Source organism: Lampetra fluviatilis, chromosome 10 (genome assembly GCF_964198595.1).
Source record: "Lampetra fluviatilis chromosome 10, kcLamFluv1.1, whole genome shotgun sequence".
NCBI classification, from domain to species: domain Eukaryota; kingdom Metazoa; phylum Chordata; class Hyperoartia; order Petromyzontiformes; family Petromyzontidae; genus Lampetra; species Lampetra fluviatilis.
The window spans coordinates 15,865,930-15,886,196 of record NC_136284.1 but is presented as its reverse complement, the minus strand read 5'-3'; the positions used below and the strand labels follow the sequence as shown (position 1 = coordinate 15,886,196).

Genomic DNA, 20,267 nt, shown 5'->3' with positions numbered 1-20,267 from the left:
GTCTGTGGTTCCTCCTCGCGCCCGAGTCGTTCTCTCTCCACGACAGTGAGCGAATGCGGTGTGACGAGTTGCAAGTTGAGATGAAAAGCAACGAGAATACGCAGCATTTCAATCTAGTTGTAGTGATGTGTCAATGCATCAGCTTGCTATACATTGCGCATGTCAATTGATGTCCTGTTTAATTTAAATTATTATTTTAGTATAAATTCCAATCACTGCATATGTGAATGTATGAAGGGTGAACTGTAATTCTAACAGGATGACATCAGGTGATGTTTAAATATATAGCGTCATACAACGTCTGTAGGTGCACGTTAAACAAAATGCTGTCTGCAATGATTTATCAGCTTTATTTGCCGATATTACACTTTAAATAAATATCGTCCTCTCCCTTTTAATGCGTAAAATAATGCGTGAAAATATAAAATCACCGAATAACAACTGCCAAACGTTTTGGGAAATCGGTTTGTAATTATAAAATTGGTCAAAACAGCATCACGATCTACTTAATGAGAAGTGCTCGTGCAAAACAAATTCACTCAGACGTAATCGCAGGCTACAGTACAAAGTGAATAGCGCAACACTCTACCACACTCCACCACACTCCACCACACTCCACCACACTCCACACCACTCCACCATACTCCACCACACTCCACAACGCCGTGTGAGCGGCGTAGAGGCGGCGCGTGTGCGATTTCGTGTGGAGGCTACGCGTGAGCGCTGTGCACTGCTGTGTGTGTCTGGCAGGAGAGTACAGATGACAGTCAGCTCACTCATACCATGGGCGAGGTGAGAGTCCACCACCTACACACACACACATACACACGTACACACACACACGTGACGTACAAATGACACGCAACCTGCAGCACGTGTCTTACAGGATAGACATGTACACAGACAACATGCGGCAATACAGCACGCAACAGTACAGGGCGTGCAGCACACATCGCGTGCAACAAATAATACCGAAGGGAATCAGGGTACACAAGGCGGCGCACTGTGTGCACGCGTCGCGGGCGTGGCGAGGCGCGGGCGGCTCGCTCCCTCGGCGTGCCTGGCTGGTAGTTTGCATTTAGCAACGTGCTTGACATGACGCCGACTTGTGATTGTGGGCTTCTCACGACAACCCAGCACGCTCCTCGTGCACCCACCCACCACACGTATTTCTGGTGCAAAGTAATTGCACGGGTGGCGCGATCTAAAATGAAATGATTAGAATCTTAGTGACATCTTCATCGGCCCCTTACTCGTTCCCATTTCACTTCATTTCCCATGACTCCCCACGCGTGTAACCTTTCATCTCGAAGTGGGCCCATTTCCGTCCTCCCTCTAATCTCCACGCCACGGGGCCGCGGATCCTCCTCATGCTGCCCACAGCGGCTATTCATCACCACCAGGCAGTGTGCCCTCGACTGGTGGGTCGTGCTTGGTCATGAACAGACGCAAAACGTCAAAGTGCCCATTTAACCAACTTGTCCGATTCCCTGCAAACGACTCACAAACGAGGGCGTCAGTCATCTTGCCCGTCGCTGCAACAGACGGAGACCCGTCGCGAGCGTGGGGCACGGCCCAGGCTGCGCCCGGTCGCCCTGCCGAGCGCTGACGACTCGTGTGCTGCTGCTTGTCTCCACAGAGGTTCGCTGCCCAGTACAAGGCTCCCGTAGGACCGTCTCCTCCCGGCGCCCCGGTGAGCAATGCGGCCAGCACTGTACATACGAGTTGGATACCATCACCCGGTGCGCTGTCGCGTGGCATTGTGAACAAATGGTCACATGGAATAGATATTTACCCCGGATGAAATGCTTCCTAGGCAAGGCCTAGTTGCCAGATTGCCAAGTTAACCTCAACCTATCCGATATAAAGAGAGCTGAGTCCATGTTTAATACCCTGTGACATTACACATGTCGAATAATACGTAAGCCAAAGCCTTGTTTCATGCGAATTGCACAATAACATCGTGAATGAAATTACTTTATGTGAATGTTGTTGTGTGTTTGCGTGTGTATATCTGTATGCATTTATGGGGAGCGGTGACGTAGTGGTTAGCGCGCTGCGCTACGAACCCAGCGACCCGAGTTCGATTCCCGCTCATGGCCAACACCACCAGTGACGATTATCTGCACTGGTCCTGGGCCTTCCCTAGGTCGACTCAGTCTCAAATGAGCACCTGGTGTGGTGTATAGTAAACATCACCACTAGGGAGATAAAGGCGGCCGGGCGTGGTGCTAGCCATCCACCCCTCGTGTACCGTGCCGTCCTTCATGGCGACTTGTTAAAAGCACTTGCCCCAAAAGTCTTTTAAGGCTATACTGGGGATCTTTATCTTTGTAGATGTGGGTAGATGTAGCCTACACGGCGGTACGTCACTTCGATCATGACAACCACGGTGGTTTGAATTCTGCCCATGACGCCCATTGGTGGCTATGGTTGTCTAAATCAGACGACTTTGGCCTCCTGCAAGTCGACCTGCAAGTCGACCTGCAAGTCGACCTGTCCGCTATGGTCGATGTCAGCGCCACCCTCGCTGGGTGCCGGCCGTGTGTAACTGTGTGTAAACGTGTGTGTCTGTGTGTAATTGCGTGTAACTGTGTGTGCAACTGCGTGTAACTGTTGTGTAACTGCGTGTAACTGTGTGTACCTGTGTGTACCTGTGTGTGTATGTGTGTAACTGTGTGTAAACGTGTGTGTCTGTGTAACTGTGTGCCCCTGTGACCACAGGGACCCATGGGACCACGCGGGGCACCAGGACCCGCCGGTTCCTCCGTGAGTACACGCAGCCCCCTGCACCGCACACACAGCTCCCTGCACCACACACGCAGCCCCCTGCACCGCACACACAGCTCCCTGCACCGCGCTCACAAGAAACGGCCCAGCCACCATCGCGTTTGTCAGCGAAGGGTGAACGACGCAGAACGGATTTCATTATTTGCATTCGCCAGTTTCAGCAATGTTCCACTAAACACATCACAACCGGGATACTTTACAGATCCACATCCTTCTCACGAAACATCCGCAAAGCACGGCCCCCTTGGGTGAATGTGCTCTGAGCGCGCTCTCTATCCACCGTGACGTTACTGGCATGAACGATCGCTGTAGCTGTGGAACAATAACCAGAGTTGGTTCCCTAAGCTCAGCGGTCTGCACTTGCAGTGGACTTTGCTGGCGTGTGTCATGAGGTCACAGGTCGCATGACATTTCAAACACTGAGATCGCGTTCGTCCTGGGGTTTGAGGTGCCCCTAATAGGCCGACTCAATGAGCTGAGGGTCGGAGTTTTAACTCGAGATAGGATTGTCATTGTAACCACGAGTTGACATCTCGCACGTACAGGGAGTAACCAACGCCACGGATCTCCTGCTTCTGTCGGGATTTCTGGCACTGAACAATAACTGGAGAGTTCAGATATCAAAACAATCCTGAGCGTCGTCGTTGTCGTGTAGAATACAAATAACAACATAGATAAGCAGACAATATTTCGATTTAAAGCTTTCGTGACTGCAGGGATTCATCTTCTTGGTTCTTTCGGTAAAGTCAAGTTATATTATTTTATTGTGTTTTATTTCTATTATTTTATTACTTCCCTTCTACGTGACTTTACCGAAAGAACCAAGAAGAAGCAGACAATATGTTAGTAGGGTGCTTGGGGAAGTTGCCTCTACATTTTCAGCTGCAGTTGAGGTTTTGTGGAATAAACGGTTTAGTTATTTGCATGAACTTTTACCGCCTACATCCACTCTACCATCCCTCCCTCTACCATCCCTCCCTCTACCATCCCTCCCTCTGTCTCCCTCCCTCTGTCTCCCTCCCTCTGTCTCCCTCCCTCTGTCTCCCTCCCTCTGTCTCCCTCCCTCTGTCTCCCTCCCTCTGTCTCCCTCCCTCTGTCTCCCTCCCTCTGTCCGCACGTGGTCCGTCCCGCTCCAACATCGCCCAGCGTCGCCCATCTTTTTCTTCCTCTCCGTCTTTCCCCACAAAGATTTTCCCCGACCACCTCACTTCAACTCATTCCCTCTCACTCCCACCACCGGCCAATCACCTCCTTCATTCCATCTCACTCGCACCACCTGCCCAATCAGCTCCTTCATTCCCTCTCACTCCCACCACCTGCCCAATCACATCCTTCACCTCATTCCCTCTCACTCCCACCACCTGCCCAATCACCTCCTTCAACTCACTCCCTCTCACTCCCACCACCTGCCCAATCACCTCCTTCGACTCATTCCCTCTCACTCCCACCACCTGCCCAATCACCTCCTTCAACTCACTCCCTCTCACTCCCACCACCTGCCCAATCACCTCCTTCAACTCATTCCCTCTCACTCCCACCACCTGCCCACTCACCTCCTTCAACTGATTCCCTCTCACTCCCACCACCTGCCCAACCACCTTCTTCAACTCATTCCCTCTCACTCCCACCACCTGCCCAATCACCTCCTTCAACTCATTCCCTCTCACTCCCACCACCTGCCCAACCACCTTCTTCAACTCATTCCCTCTCACTCCCACCACCTGCCCAATCACCTCCTTCAACTCATTCCCTCTCACTCCCACCACCTGCCCAATCACCTCCTTCAACTCATTCTCTCTCACTTCTAGTCACCAACCCAATCCATCTTCTCTTCCTCCTCTCCCGAACTGATCAATGAGTCCTTCACATTCTTCTCCCACCCGATGAATGTTTGTCTTCCTTTACGATGGACGTGGTAGAATATGAGGTCAGCACAGATGTGACTTTACGATGTAAATGTGTCCTCAAGACACGGCTTGAGGAAGTCCAGCACCGCATGGCAGGGCGCCTGTGGGCCCCATGAACCCAGCGCCTGATGGGTCGAGCCCTCTGCGCGTGTTTCGGAGTCTTCGTCGTCAGCTCGGCGTTCCCTGCTCGGCCACTGCTGAGGAAACCTGCCCTCTAAACATTACGGCTAAAATGCGACACACCCTCGTTGGAAATGTGCTTTAGTTTGTTTATATTTATTCAGCAATTGAATTGTCTTAAACTCAATTGGTGCCAATGCGGCAGTTCAACTTTCAATTTTGGCTCCGGGCGACACGCAGGAGGCCACTCCGCATGTTGAATTCCACAGCGCCCATTCGATTGTCTTGAGGGGCTCCCACAAAGCATTGCCCGGGTAACATTACGTCCATCGACTTGTCGCTTTGCGCATCGAGACGCGCGGGCAAAGGCCAAATCTCTTTCAGATTTTCCGCACGGATGGGGGAATCGATTTGGAAGTTTCACACAGGCCTCGACGTGCAGCTGCGCTGATGTGAGATCGTTAGACGTGTCCACGAGGGGAAGAGACCGCGGTGTCTCTTCCACTCAAGATGCTGCCGCTGCCTCCGACTCGGCGTGATCCGTAGCGCAGCCACGAGGTGTCCCCACGACGTCGCGCAGGGCCACGTGGTACCCTCCCAGTCCGCGGCCTCCGCCTGCTGTCGCCCACCGGAGAATGCACGGCCGTGATGTTCCTTTCCCTCCGTGTCCCGCAGGGTCCACCAGGATACCCAGGCAGCCCCGGAGAGCCCGGCGAGAGCGGACCGAGTGTGAGTACGAGGCGACGCGCACGGGTGCCCACGGGTGTCTCACACCTCGCCATCCACACCTCGGCAGCTTCAATAGCAGGCCACGAAACAAAATATACTGAACCATCGATCGCTCGCTCGCTAGCTACCCACAGTTCTTAAACTCCAATGACGTTAAAAGGTAATCGGTGCTGATATTCTTTCGAATTCCCATCGAATATCACGAGGTGCGCGAGAATATAACTCATGGCGACGGGTGCCGATGAGCGTGAGAGCGGAGATGTTGAGGAGTGACTCGGTGCCAATGTCGCGTGGGGTGCAGGGCCCAGCCGGACCTCCTGGACCCGCAGGGCTCAGCGGCAAGAACGGAGAGGATGTACGCCAACATGGACACTCACACTCACTCACACACACACCAGCACACTCTCACACACACACACACTCGCTCACACACTCTCACACACTCACTCACTCACACACACTCACTAACACACTCTGACACACACACACTCACTCACACACACCAGCACACACTCACTCACACACTGGCACACACACCAGCACACACACCAGCACACTCACATACACACCAGCACACTAACATATAAAGCAGAACCCACACATAAATATCAAATATCTCACATTCGCCATGAGACAGACATAGTCCCAACCACACCAGCACGCCCTCCAGGCCATATGCTGGGTGCGAGTAGGTGGCCGTCGCGCAGTGAGTGTCAGAGTGACGGGTTGGTGGGTGGGTGGGTGAGTGAGTGAGTGAGTGTCAGAGTGACGGGTTGGTGTGTGGGTGAGTGAGTGTCAGAGTGATGGGTTGGTGGGTGAGTGAGTGAGTGTCAGAGTGATGGGTTGGTGGGTGGGTGAGTGAGTGGGTGAATGATGGGTTGGTGGGTGGGTGAGTGAGTGGGTGAATGATGGGTTGGTGGGTGGGTGAGTGAGTGGGTGAATGATGGGTGGGTGGGTGTCAGAGTGACGGGTTGGTGGGTGGGTGGGTGGATGAGTGGGTGAATGATGGGTTAGTGGGTGGGTGGGTGAGTGACGGGTGGGTGGGTGAGTGTCAGAGTGACGGGTTAGTGGGTGGGTGGGTGTCAGAGTGACGCGTTGTGACGATGCGCGTCCATCCTCTGCTGCAGGGTGAGCCAGGCAGGCCAGGACGGCCCGGAGATCGGGGACTTCCAGGTGCACAGGTGAGACCATCCACCCCGCCCCCAGGCCCCCAGCACCACACGCATTGCTCCCCACAAAAACGAGTTGGTGAACGTGTAGGTAGGAGATAGTTGAACTAATTTAAACAGCAAGAAGCACGGTCAATACTCTTTCCCCTGACGTACTGTACGTCTACTGCGTGTTCAGTCCCTTGTTTGCCAATTCGCTGCTGGATGACGCTGCGTGGGTCGCGGGGGGTTATTGGACCATACTTCACCGCGCTGGTCAGTGCTGTTTGAAGGTAGCGAGCATAGAAGTCCAGTATAGTAGAGTACAACAGAAGAGTGCGCTCTGTGTGCCTGGCCCTGCGATGGTCCCCCCTCACCCCCCCACTAACCCCCCCCCACTCACCCCCCCCCCCTATTCACACCCCCCACTCACCCCCCCCCCAATCACCCCCCATACTCACCCCCCCCCCACAGATTATAATCGAACTTTTATATTTGAAGACAATGATCCTTGATTGCGAGGAAATAGCCTGCGACGATGTTGTGGTGGTAGTGGAGTTGCACGCACCCCCTCGTGTGCCGTGCCGCCCTTCGAAGGTGTTCGCTAACAGCACCTGCCCCAGAAGTGTGTTGGCGCTATACGGGGGGTCTTTGTAATTGCCGCGTGCGTAGCTGCTGGAGTGCGTAGAGCGATCTGGTGCTGGGGGGCCCTGCCTCGTCGTGCTGGACGGCGAGGGCTCTGTGCGCGTCAAGACGCCTCTCTCATGGGACGTCACTGTCGTTGTTGTGTCTCCAGGGACCCCGTGGATTCCCAGGAACCCCAGGTCTCCCTGGAATCAAGGGCAGCAGAGTGAGTGCCACCAAAACACGGCTGCGCAATGCCACGCGTGCTCTTTCACACGTGGACTGCCGAAGAAAACGGGAACTTCTTTTCGATTGTGGAGTTGTACTTTTTTTTGAGGATGGCAATCTTATCATACCTGTCAACCCCTTATCAGTGCCTATCTTATTACAGACCAATTCAGACCTTATTGGCCACCCCGTGCCCTTATACATCTCAAGGTTCATCCTACAAAGTACCATCACAAGGGAGAAACACAAACAAATAGAACAATTTATTTTGCCCGTATCGAAACGGCTGTTCGTCGTATGGCCCTGAAAACTAAATATCCCTGAACAAGAACACGGGGTAAGCCATGTGGGTTGACGGGTATGCAATCTCAGGAGTTACATTGGAGTCAGAAAACAAATACACGTTAGTGTTGACTTCCGCTCAAGAATAAAACAGCAATACATACTTCAGTCATTCCAATCAACCACTTGATTCATAAGAAATATTTTATTTTAATCTTCAACGGTCAATGATAATATCTGATTTTCAAAGTCGTCCATTCGTGATAGGCCGATGGCAGAATGTGGTGGGCTCATGTGACGAGGCGAACAACCTCCCAGGCAATCCTTGACGCCTGTTCTCGGCTAACAGCTCTGAGTATGTGCTCACAAACTATAAGTAGCAAACAAAACAAATCTCCATTGTCTTCATCTTGAGCCTTAAACAGGTTAAACCGATGTGTTACTCTCATTCAATCAGCTGATTACAGCACATCAACCCGTTAGCTTGAGAAGGTTAGATGTGTAAACAAGTCATCCATCTTTTGGGTTGTAAATATTCTCGGTGTTTCTGCAGAGCGAATTGAAATGCTGTCGTATTCGCGACGCGTTTACGCCCAATGCGTGTTGTCATCTTGAATATGAACCATTGCGAGTTGGGGCTTCGCTTCCGTGGCAATGCCACCCAGGGGGCTCCTCAAGGCTCAGGGGGCTCTGTCCCTTGGGCCGGGCCTGGTCAACACTCAGCTGTGGATGGTCAAAGGTTGACTGAACCCTCCAGGAAAAAAAAAAAGTGAAAATGTGTTCATTAATTAACTGGTTATTTTATGAGAATAAACAACCCTTGTTTCTGTAGTATATATGAAGTAGAGTTGGCTACAGATATCGGGCGACCTGCTGCTGTAACTCAGCCACCCCACAGCGCCGTGGCTGGCAGGGGGTGCTTGCCCCCCACACTTCTAAGTTCCCCATCACCTAAAGAGGCGCTGCCCTTTACAGCTGCGGCGGGCGAGGGGGGCTCGAGCAGGACAGGCGACAGACGAGAGAGAGAGAGACAGCAGATGGCGTCGTTGGGCTGTGACATGTCCACAGGTTCACTTTGCCCGTGTCGCGCCCCACTCCGTGAGTGTGTGTCGCTCCCCCACCTCCCCTTGAAGCAAGGGCACACGCTAGGGGGGGCTGGTACTGAGAGCCACGACGGGTACGGTGCGAGCCGGCTGAGCTGACAGCAGAGCCGGCTCGCAGTGTCCCGCTGCTGCTGCTGTTGGAGGGAACGCGAGAGTTGAGTGCGTGGCGGCAGTGGGACAGCTCTACAGGGCGCTGTCTCTCTCTATCTCTGTCTCTCTCTGTCTCTGTCTCGCAGGGATTCAACGGCAACGACGGAGCCAAGGGAGACACTGGCCCCGCAGGAGCCAGGGTGAGTGCTGCCTCTCCATCCCGGCTCACGGAGCGTGCGCACCCGTCCCACATTCACAGTACGCTGTGTTGTTGTGTGCGCCCGGCTTGCCTCACTCAGCCTGTTTGTTCACCTTCGGTAGGGCGAGGCTGGCACGTCTGGATCGAGCGGAGTCGTGGGCATTTCTGTGAGTTGCGCACTCCGTACATCGCCACCGTGCCAGGCAGCGCGTGCCGCGTGTCTTGAGAGTCGGCGGGGCGAGCGCCCCTTGGCGCTGGTTGAGACATCGAGAATCTGGAGCTAGGATTTGAAATGCTTCCGTTGGGCTCGTTCTATCATCACCAGTTGCAGGTCACGACCGTCATGTAACCAACACAACGGTGCTTCACCGAACCCATTTATTGTAATAAATTGTTAATTCTATGGAGAGACAGGTCCACGCCAGAGGAACGTACATACTTAATAGCGCACACACACATCGGGGTGTGTATGACACCAGAGTTGGCTCACATAGGAGTTCGCACACTTGTGTGGGAGGTGTGAGTTTGACCAGATGTGATCACGACCAATATATGAGTGTAGATCTGATTACAAGTGATTGGTAGATCAGGATTGTATTGTCATTTGTAATGTGTTGCAGACGCATGATTGGAAATTCAAATTCATCGCCATAGTTTCGCCATTTGCGAAATACTAGCGGGCAGTCCTAGTCTTCTCAGTCAGTTGTATCGTATTCATGACTTTATAATGTCACCTTTAGTTCCGTATTGTAAGCTAACAGGACCCTGCGGGGTGGGCTGGTAGGAATGAATAACCAAAGAATATAAACATAATGTATTATTACACTTGTTTAGCCAGGAAAGCCCCACTGAGTCTAAAGGGTCCTGCCAAGTGTTTGCAGTAGGGGGCGATGTTGCTACACCTAATCGGACGATACGAAGGGAGAGTTTGAGGCCTAGTTTTAGGCTTTAGGCCTAGCTGTAGGCTTTAGGCCGCTGTGAGTTAATTTTTAATTTAAATGTTTTAATTATTTACGTAAAAGCTTTAAATGTAAATGTTTCTATTTAAAAACATCAGGGAATGTAACATTGTTAAACATTAACTCCCTTTCACACACGCGGGGGTACGATACGAAGGGAGAGTTTGAGGCCTAGTTCTAGGCTTTAGGCCTAGCTGTAGGCTTTAGGTCGCCGTGAGTTAATTTTTAATTTAAATGTTTTTATTATTTATGTAAAAGCTTAAAATGTAAATGTTTCTATTTAAAAGCATCAGGGAATGTAACATTGTTAAACATTAACTCCCTTGCACACACGCGGGGGTACGATACGAAGGGAAAGTTTGAGGCGTAGTTCGAGGCTTTAGGCCTAGCTGTAGGCTTTAGGCCGCTGTGAGTTAAATTTTAATTTAAAAGTTTCAATTAAAAGCTATCTGAGGGAATTATAAGGGAATGTTATACTTGTTTAGCCAGGAAAGCCTAATTAATTTAAATGTTTTAATTAAAAGCTATCTGAGGGAATTATAAGGGAATGTTACACTTGTTTAGCCAGGAAAGCGTCACTGAGTCTAAAGGTTTTTGTAGGGTCATGCCAAGTGTTTGCAGTAGGGGGCGATGTTGCTACACGGACGGACGGACGGACGATATAATCTATTGTAGGCTGGTTCACTTCGTTCCTACCAGTATAACATTATGTTATCCACTACAGTACTCTAAACATTTTTCCTATTTATTTGGCGAGTGGGTGGCAGCGGGCATAGCGGAGAGGACGGCTGTGAGGTTTCTGTGGTGGCGCGAGCCAGAGGCCAGCGCCGTTACACACCCTGACATGCACCACTCTCACCGCGTCTTCACACGTGTCACGCTCGCAGCGCACGAGATTGTAGTCGCTTCCCTTCACAGTACTCGAGCACAGAACTTGATACGGCCACACATGTACACGTCGGTGGTGGTGCTGCTGCGGGACGACGACTGTGTGGCTGTGTGTGACGCGTGTCTGCGTGTGACGCGTGGCTGTGTGTGACGTGTGGCTGTCGCTCCGTGCGCTCTGCCCCAGGGTGGACGTGGCTCTCCGGGAGAGAGGGGCCGCCCCGGACCCAGCGGCCCGGCCGTAAGTCCCGAGCACTCCACGCGCTCTCCGCGAGCACGGGTTCCTCTGAGTGTGCATGAGCGATCATTGATGACGATGAAGACATGCGGAGGTATAGCAACGTTTTGCTATATGATCAGTTTTGAATACCCAGTCAAGAGCTTTGAGAGATTATTTAAAGGTAATAGCTTCTGAAGCCCTTCCTTCTAAGGGCCAGGCGCACAGCCCAATAAGCCCATCGATTTGCCGATGCCAACCCATCGTTGATGGGACCTCTCTAGCGAAAGTGAAAGCCTACATTTTCACTTACTTTGGTTTTGTTGAGATGCGTTGCTCTTGCAGCACACGCGTGCGCACGCATGATCGCACGCGTGCGCACGCACAATTGTTGGTTCAAATACTCGACTCATTGGATAACATGAAAATCGTTGACAGTAAAAGTCTCACCTCCCATCCGTGTGTGCCGCTGGACGGGAGGTGACGGGCGGACTTTCGTGACGTAATCATCAGAAGCCACGTCATGCTGGATTTGGCTGGTTAGGGGGTTCTTGCCTTCAAATGTAGGATGTGAGGGTGACCCCCATATCTTAAGGGGCCGCAGTAATCAACCACAAAGCCAGTACAGGAGTCGAATCCAATGTTTTGTTGGTTAATTGACATAGCCGTCCCAGCTCCATGTGGAACTGTATTTACGGCCAAAAACAAATGCATGAAAGCAAATATATTCCTACGTCCACGCGATTAAATGTCAACAAAAACTAAAATATGAATATTATGGAATCTCTGTGACAATGCGTGTGATGTTTAACCCATGGTGTCTGTCCATCTTACCCTGGCAGTCCGTGTGCCCGCGGGCTGTGGGCTAATGCGCGTGTCCGTGTCCCCGCAGGGAGGCCGCGGCAATGACGGACAGGCCGGAGCCGCCGGGGCCCCAGTGAGTGACCCTACCATCCTGCTCTGCTTTACTCTCACCTGGGTGGCAGGCGGCAAGGCCACATCATGTTCAACTCGCCTTTTGCCCGTCCAAGGGCGGGTGTATTGCAGTAAATCTGAAACTTGCAAGCGAAAATCCGCGACGTGATATTCATTGCATCCATTCGTGTGCAATTTGTAAGGGCGCGGTGACAGACCTATTTAATTTAAAGGTTATAATCCCTTGTTCATCATGACGTCATTTTGACTTCGAGCGTTACGGAGATCACGTGACGTGAGGGTTCTGCCTTTGTAGTGAGGGTTGTGAGTTGACGCCGAGGAGGGGGGAGGAGGCGCCTCGCCCCCCCATGTGGAGTGACGTCACCCGCTAATGATTATTAATGAGAGGGGGGTGTCCATTTGGAAGACGTCACCTCTTCATGATTTTTAATGTGGTGGGCTGTTCGATGTGGTGTGATGTCACCTGCTCATGATTATTCATGAGGGGGGGGGTGTACATGTGGAGTGACGTCACCCACTCGTGATTATTAATGTGTTTCACCCGTTCTAAAGCTGCATTTATTTACTCATGGTAGGGTCCCTAAAAATCGCAGGCCCCAGGCTACACCACTCTAAATTAATCTGGCCCGCATTTAAACATTTAAAAAAATATCTCAAGGCATAGGTAATACACTATTTTACAATGAAATGCACCATAATTTAAGAAAATCTTGGACTAAATGTATCACCCATAAGGGTTTGCTAAGTGTTATTGTTGATTCATGGTGAAGCAATGCATTGCCTGTCTGCAGGCTCTTAGCATCTCCGAGTGGGGATGTGTCCACGTGTCCATGTGACAACATGGTCACAGTAACAAGTGGAAGCAGTGACTCATCTTCTGCGGGGTTCATTCAACCAGAGACCACCGCACACGTCGCAATCCTCACGACGGGATCGAGTTGACCGCGGTGACATCTGTCGAGTCGTGGCTGACCGCACGTGCCCTGTGTGTGACTGCGTGTGCCCTCACAGGGCTCGGCTGGACCCGCAGGTGCTGCAGGCTTCCCAGGCGGCCCAGGCGCCAAGGTAATGCCCCTCTCGTCTTCACCGCGTCTCACAGCACGGCGCCTTCCTCTCTGACCTCTCACAACACGATCGCGCTCGTAGCAACACCTCGAGGCGAGAAAGGGCCCCGGTGGTTTCACTTGGCCTCCACAAAGGCTTTCGATTGATGAGTCCAAGATTTGTGACGCGCCATATTGAGCAAAACGTTGAGATGGAAGTGCGGATGGCACGGATAAAACTAAAACTCACGCAGAAGAGAAAATGAATGTTTTTTAGTCCAATCTCAAAAGCACCGAGCGTCACGGCTGAGCGAATTTCAGTTGGCAGACTCTTCCAGACCGCCCGGGCGGCTGCAGATGAAAAACTCTGGGAAGTTTTATATCCTCTGGCCTTCATGAACGGAATCTGAGGGGTGGCTTTCTTTTATAAGGTGATGTTCACAGATCAACTCATGAGCGCTTGGTTCAAAATGTGTCCTTTGCGTGCTGCGTTTTAAAAGCCACGCACACAAGGCAGCCACTTCCCATGGGCGCGGTCGCGTGGGCTGTGTCGGAAGAAGCAGCGTGACATCTTGGCTATGGCCCTGGCAGCTGAGACCAGGCCACGTCGTCGATGGGGGCTGTGCTCTTCTCTGCCACTGACCCAGAGCCAGTTGAGGACAGTCTTAGTCCCTATGACGAGGGCAGTCTCGGCTCAAGTCTGTGGACATCACAGCATGATGGGAGGACTAACAAAGTACCCTGCAGATCTGCCAGGATGATTGCAAATGTTCCTTGGTCAACCTGTCTTGAGGTACAAATATTCATTAAAACTACATTAAACAAACCTCAAGGAGCCTAGGCTATTAGTGTGCCTTCGTCTCACATGACCAGTCAATAATGATCGTCTAATCAACAAAGATCTAAGGTAGTCAGAGGAAACTCCCCGCTAAGGTGACACAAGCGTGCCTCCTTACTAATCACCAAGTACCCCACGTGAAATTATTTTACAGAAATAAACTAAGCTCGCTGGAAGTAAAATCTTTAAGACGTGATTGTGTGACAGTGTGTGATGGTTTCACGGTGTGTGATGGTGTCGCTATGTGTGGTGGTGATGATGTCACGGTGTGTGATGGTGTCGCTATGTGTGGTGGTGATGATGTCACGGTGTGTGATGGTGTCGCTATGTGTGGTGGTGATGATGTCACGGTGTGTGATGGTGTCGCTATGTGTGGTGGTGATGATGTCACGGTGTGTGATGGTGTCACTATGTGTGGTGGTGATGATGTCACGGTGTGTGATGGTGTCACTATGTGTGGTGGTGATGATGTCACGGTGTGTGATGGTGTCGCTATGTGTGGTGGTGATGATGTCACGGTGTGTGATGGTGTCGCTATGTGTGGTGGTGATGATGTCACGGTGTGTGATGGTATCGCTATGTGTGGTGGTGATGATGTCACGGTGTGTGATGGTGTCGCTATGTGTGGTGGTAATGATGTCACGGTGTGTGATGGTGTCGCTATGTGTGGTGGTGATGATGTCACGGTGTGTGATGGTGTCGCTATGTGTGGTGGTGATGATGTCACGGTGTGTGATGGTATCGCTATGTGTGGTGGTGATGATGTCACGGTGTGTGATGGTATCGCTATGTGTGGTGGTGATGATGTCACGGTGTGTGATGGTATCACTATGTGTGGTGGTGATGATGTCACGGTGTGTGATGGTGTCGCTATGTGTGGTGGTGATGATGTCACGGTGTGTAATGGTATCGCTATGTGTGGTGGTGATGATGTCACGGTGTGTGATGGTGTCGCTATGGGTCGCGGTGATGATGTCACGGTGTGTGATGGTGTCGCTATGGGTCGCGGTGATGATGTCACGGTGTGTGATGGTGTCGCTATGTGTGGTGGTGATGATGTCACGGTGTGTGATGGTGTCGCTATGGGTCGCGGTGATGATGTCACGGTGTGTGATGGTGTCGCTATGTGTGGTGGTGATGATGTCACGGTGTGTGATGGTGTCGCTATGGGTCGCGGTGATGATGTCACGGTGTGTGATGGTGTCGCTATGTGTGGTGGTGATGATGTCACCACGGTGTCTGACGCTGATGGCGCCGCCGCTTGTCTCCAGGGTGATGCCGGTCCCCCAGGCCCCCGTGGATCCGATGGAGGCGCTGGCGGCCGTGGAGAGATGGGCCCCCTGGGTCCCAGCGGCCCTCCTGGCCCTGCTGTACGTCCTCTCCACTGCACGCACACACACACAGCATCCACACACACACACACACAGCATCCACACACACACACAGCATCCGCACACACACAGCATCCGCACACACAGCATCCGCACACACACACAGACAGCATCCACACACACACACACAGCATCCACACACACACACACAGCATCCGCACACACACACAGCATCCGCACACACACAGCATCCGCACACACACACAGACAGCATCCACACACACATACACAGCATCCACACACACACAGACAGCATCCACACACACACAACATCCGCACACACACACACACAGCATCCGCCCCTCGCTGCTAGGCGACGCTGACACCACCACAGCACTTATGCCAAGCTGGGTGTATTTTGAGGCCGCGTGACGTATCGAAGGCTCGCTGACAGGATATCACCGGACCGACTCAGGCACTATGGGTTCACTGACCGAGATGACCGGCAGATGCACCACGTGTCCTCCCCACTGTATCAACTCACTAAGTTTTAGCCACCCGGCACTTCACATATTGGAAGTGACTGCCTCCAATTGCCGAGCAGCATCCTTCACAGGCCTCCGGCCCAGAGGCCGACCTTGACGCCGTTGGGAGCAGTCATCGCCAAGCCGAGCCTCGGCGTGCGTGGGCACCCAGCCACAGGGCCGCCCTGGCTGGAAGTGGCCGGCCCCCGGAACGCGTTTAACCCCTCGCTCTCTTCCTAACAGGGCACGCCAGGTTCTGACGGACCGCAGGGCCACAAGGGTGAGATTGTGAGTACAAGCAGGGGTCGCGCGTCGGCTGCATTGGATCTGCCATGTCACACGCTGCTACTCATCATCATCACCGCCACCACCACCACCTTCACCTACATCGTCTCCTCATTCTAATGAAACTGCCTCGGGCGCTGTGCATCTGTCAGGGTCCACTGCACAGATTCCTCCACCTCGGTTATCTCTCCACGTGTTTCTCACCTATCTACTGCTGCCCTGCCACTCGTGTTGTTTGCAGCTTGTATATTATTATTAGTCTATTTAGCAAAGCCGAATTTCCTCGAATGTGCATTGCCCACGTGATAGTTATGGCGTGGACTCAATACTGTTCTGAAATCATACACATTGATAGTTTTATTTGAATACAGGAATGTGAATGTTGCAATAAGTACATAGCAATCTGTGCTGAAATGCAGATAAGGACCACACAGCATGTGTTCATACTCTTACATGGTTAGAATTCTGCTGAGAGTGGCTGTTCTTCACGTGATTGATATCTTGGGCTGTTGGCCTGTGTCACAGCTTCCCACTGATGTTCGAGCCTACGTCGATATTTTCCTGAGCGCGTACAAAGTTATTTAAATATATTTTCCTTCATAATCTTTTGGGAGTTCCGTAGTTTCGATACATTAAAAATGTGGTCAGTTGTGTGATGATGCTGCTTCACCTGCCTGCACCGTTGTAAAAACGACCTCGCGATGAAAACGCAAGCGGGTTGGGATTTTGTGTGTGTGTACGTGTGTGTACGTGTGTGTGAGTGTACGTGTGTGTGTGTGTACGTGTGTTTGTGTGCGTGTGTGTGTGTATACGTGTGTGTGTACGTGTGCATGTTGAACTTCTCCCGCACCGTACGTAGCCACCCGTGCTAATTGGAGGTGCTGGGAACGACAGCAAACTAAACAAGACAGCAGTTGTAAAGAAATTAGTTTTCAAACTAAATTTTAAAGTGCATAGCTCCAGGGGCTTCCTAATATCGGAAGGAAGAGCGTTCCAGACGACCGCAGAAGCGCATCTGAAAGCGCGCGATGCAGTGACCTCCTTTGTTCGATGCTGCGAGGGTGACCGGAGTTTGCGTGATGGTGAGGCAGGGAGAGTGAGGCAGGGAGTGTGAGGCAGGGAGTGTGAGGCAGGGAGTGTGAGGCAGGGAGTGTGAGGCAGGGAGTGTGAGGCAGGGAGTGTGAGTTTGTGCTCTCGTCCGCTGTCTGCAGGGAAACGCCGGCAGCTCGGGAGCCCCAGGGTTCCCGGGAGAGCGTGGGGCCCCCGGCCCGGCCGGAGGCGTTGGAGCCCCAGGACCCGTGGGAGCGAACGTAAGCAGGGCCCAGCGCTCACCCAGTCCTCGCTCACCACACCCATTGCACACTCACCACCTCACGCTCACTCCACTCGCCACACCCATCACGCACTCACCGATTAACGCTCACCGCACCTGCGATGCGCTCGCCCGCCCCACCGCTCCTCCCGTGCGCTCGCTCGCCCCTCGCCGCTCCTCACTCCCACGCTGGGCCGCTCGCCGGGCACGGTCGCCGGATCTGGCCGGCGCTTCGTCGCCTTACGGTCTCCGTCGCCCGGCAACCACCTCCTCGAAGCGGACGACCCGGAACGTCGGCCCTCCTGGATCCCTCTCACCGGCTTCCCTCACGCAAACGCTTCCTGCTCCCTTCCCCTGTGCCCTGCTCCTAGACCCCAACGTCTCTCGTCCCACTCTCATCCTCACTCTCACGGTCCCAGACGTGATGTTCACCGCCTGTGCTCACCGCCCCTGACGGTGACGGGTTGAACAGACCCCAGGCTGGGATGTGAACTCCTCGGCGTGGGTCGTGCACGCCGCGCGGCGCGACACGGCCGGAGCGTGCGCCTCACAGGAGCGCTCACACCCCCCCTCCCCCGCGTGTGCGTGCAGGGCGAGGCCGGGTCACCAGGGTTCAAGGGCGAGTCCGGTGGCAGGGGAGACCCCGTGAGTACTCGCCTCGCTTGCCAGCGCGCCGGGCAACGCCACGTCGCGGATTCAAACAAACGCCACGGCTGCTCGCTCGGGTTGATCCGGTGGAGCTGTCCGCACAAAGAAAAAGATCCCCCGTACAGCCCGTAACAGACTGTTGGGGCAAGTGCTGTTAGCGAGTAGCACCTATGAAGGCCGGCACGGCACACGACAGGGTGGGTGGCCAGCACCACGCCCGGCTGCCTTTGTCTCCCCAGTGGCGATGTTTTCACGCCGCACCAGGTACTAAAATTAGTTGCCCAAGGGGAGGCCCAGGACCGGTTAAAAAAATCGTCACCGGTGTTGGCCATGAACGGGAATTGAATTCGGGTCGCCGGCTTCGAAGCCCCGCACGCAAACCTGTGGCACCTTCACGCTAAGTGAAGCTTCCTCACCATGGGTACAGCGCACACGCTTTCTACACGAGGGATCGTCAGTCGTCAGCGACCGTGGTGTTCTCAGTGATGCATAGACACAATAACGACAATAACAAACCAGATGGCGAGGGGACGCCCGGTCGTGCGTCCGGTTCCCCGCGGCCCTCGGCTGCTGGCAGCGGCGGTGACGTGGTGCCCGCTTGTTGCAGAGGTTCAAATCGAGCGGCCGCCCTGGTAATCACTGTGGGCGTAATCGCCATAGCGATGCCACGCGACGTCTGCTGCACAGTGGACGTTAAAGATCCCGTGACGTCGTTCGCAAGGGAAGGTCGTTGTGTGCCGGCATCGGGATCCAAATTTCCGAAGTTCTAACATGTACCGCTTGCTGCAAATTAGGGGTTGCACACAGCCACAATCACCGCCCCCTACTGACAGCAGATGACTGCCTGTCAGGTGCCGAGTCACCTTGTGCCCTCAGCTGCTACGGGCGATGCCCTTTCACGTGTTTGAGATGGGACGTGATGCTGAAGCGCTCTGATATGCCCCAGCATATAGGGCAGTGTTATATCAAATACAAATCAGAATTATAATTTGAATTATTGGCAGGGTTCACTTTGCTGTCGTATCAGCTGAGGCTCAGTTTAGAGTGGGGCGACAGTCGTCTCCGCTGGCGCTGCTGAGCCGCTGACGCTCGTGCTGTGCGGTCCACGTGCGGTGGAAGGTGCTGCGTCAGCGGTGTTCTCGTACGCGTCAATATAGCCCACATCTGTGCGCGGATTACAACGAGGCTGATTAATTTGTATCGTTTTGCAAAGCCTCTTTGGTCTCTCGACAGACCGTGGCAAATCAAGCTCCGAGCTTCTATCAGTTTAGCTCGAAACAACTCCCACACCGCGTGGTTGCAGCTCGACTCCTACAGCTGCCGCCTCACGGCTCCGCACTCGGCCCGCAGGCTTCGAGGTGGCGTCCGTAGCGATGTGGCGCTACCCACAGCGCGCTCCGCGTGACCTCTGACCGCCCCCGTTCGTCCCCCCCGTGCCCCCACCCCTAGGGCTCTGCTGGACCCGCCGGACCCCCCGGCCCGTCAGGACCTGAAGGCCGTCGCGGCGCTCGCGGGGAGGCAGGACCGGGAGGGCCCCCAGGGCCGACTGGAGAGAGGGTAGGCCACTGATCATGCACTCCGCAAAGCTGATGATGCAGTGCTTCTCATTTCACTTGACGTCGACTGTTACACTGGGAATGTTGTTCTCGAGATCAAGGGCCGCAACTGTTAGATTTTAACAATGAACAAGAAAGGGGCATTGCAGTGGCGACAGGAGGGCGTGGGTTCGATCCCGGCCCCTGACTCCTGTATATTTGGAGTTTGCGTGTTCACTCTCCGCGTGGTTGCGTGGATATATCTCTGGGTTCGTCCAGTTTTACCCTCAACATTTTGAGACGTGCGTTTAGATGATTTGGCTCCGACTATGAGTTCTCACGTGTGATGATGTCAGCCACTTCGATGAGCTATTGCGTGTGGCCAGGTCGCCTTTGATAAAAAGCTAATAGCTCAGTGGCCTTCCCCTGGTCAAATAAAAGTTTAGAAATAAATAACACGTGAGAGCCACGGCACCTGTCCTGTTGTACCTGAGGTCAGGTCCACCGCAGTGTGAAGGTCAGCAGAGGTCACCG

The 20,267-nt window shown here is 53.2% G+C and overlaps 1 protein-coding gene across 1 annotated transcript in view; it reads left to right on the top strand.

Moving 5' to 3' along the window:
* Positions 1-753: 753 nt before the first annotated feature.
* The window catches only part of LOC144934637 (uncharacterized), a 43,187-nt gene continuing 23,673 nt past the window's right edge, over positions 754-20,267 (top strand). Inside the window, exons 1-17 of the mRNA XM_078860664.1 lie at positions 754-792; positions 1,640-1,693; positions 2,725-2,769; positions 5,493-5,546; positions 5,848-5,901; positions 6,674-6,727; positions 7,491-7,544; positions 9,168-9,221; positions 9,343-9,387; positions 11,252-11,305; positions 12,174-12,218; positions 13,229-13,282; positions 15,370-15,468; positions 16,197-16,241; positions 17,450-17,548; positions 18,142-18,195; positions 19,648-19,755. Of these exons, the coding sequence (XP_078716790.1) occupies positions 784-792; positions 1,640-1,693; positions 2,725-2,769; positions 5,493-5,546; positions 5,848-5,901; positions 6,674-6,727; positions 7,491-7,544; positions 9,168-9,221; positions 9,343-9,387; positions 11,252-11,305; positions 12,174-12,218; positions 13,229-13,282; positions 15,370-15,468; positions 16,197-16,241; positions 17,450-17,548; positions 18,142-18,195; positions 19,648-19,755 (981 nt within the window). The 5' untranslated portion in view covers positions 754-783. The remainder of the gene's footprint in view (positions 793-1,639; positions 1,694-2,724; positions 2,770-5,492; positions 5,547-5,847; positions 5,902-6,673; positions 6,728-7,490; positions 7,545-9,167; positions 9,222-9,342; positions 9,388-11,251; positions 11,306-12,173; positions 12,219-13,228; positions 13,283-15,369; positions 15,469-16,196; positions 16,242-17,449; positions 17,549-18,141; positions 18,196-19,647; positions 19,756-20,267) is intronic.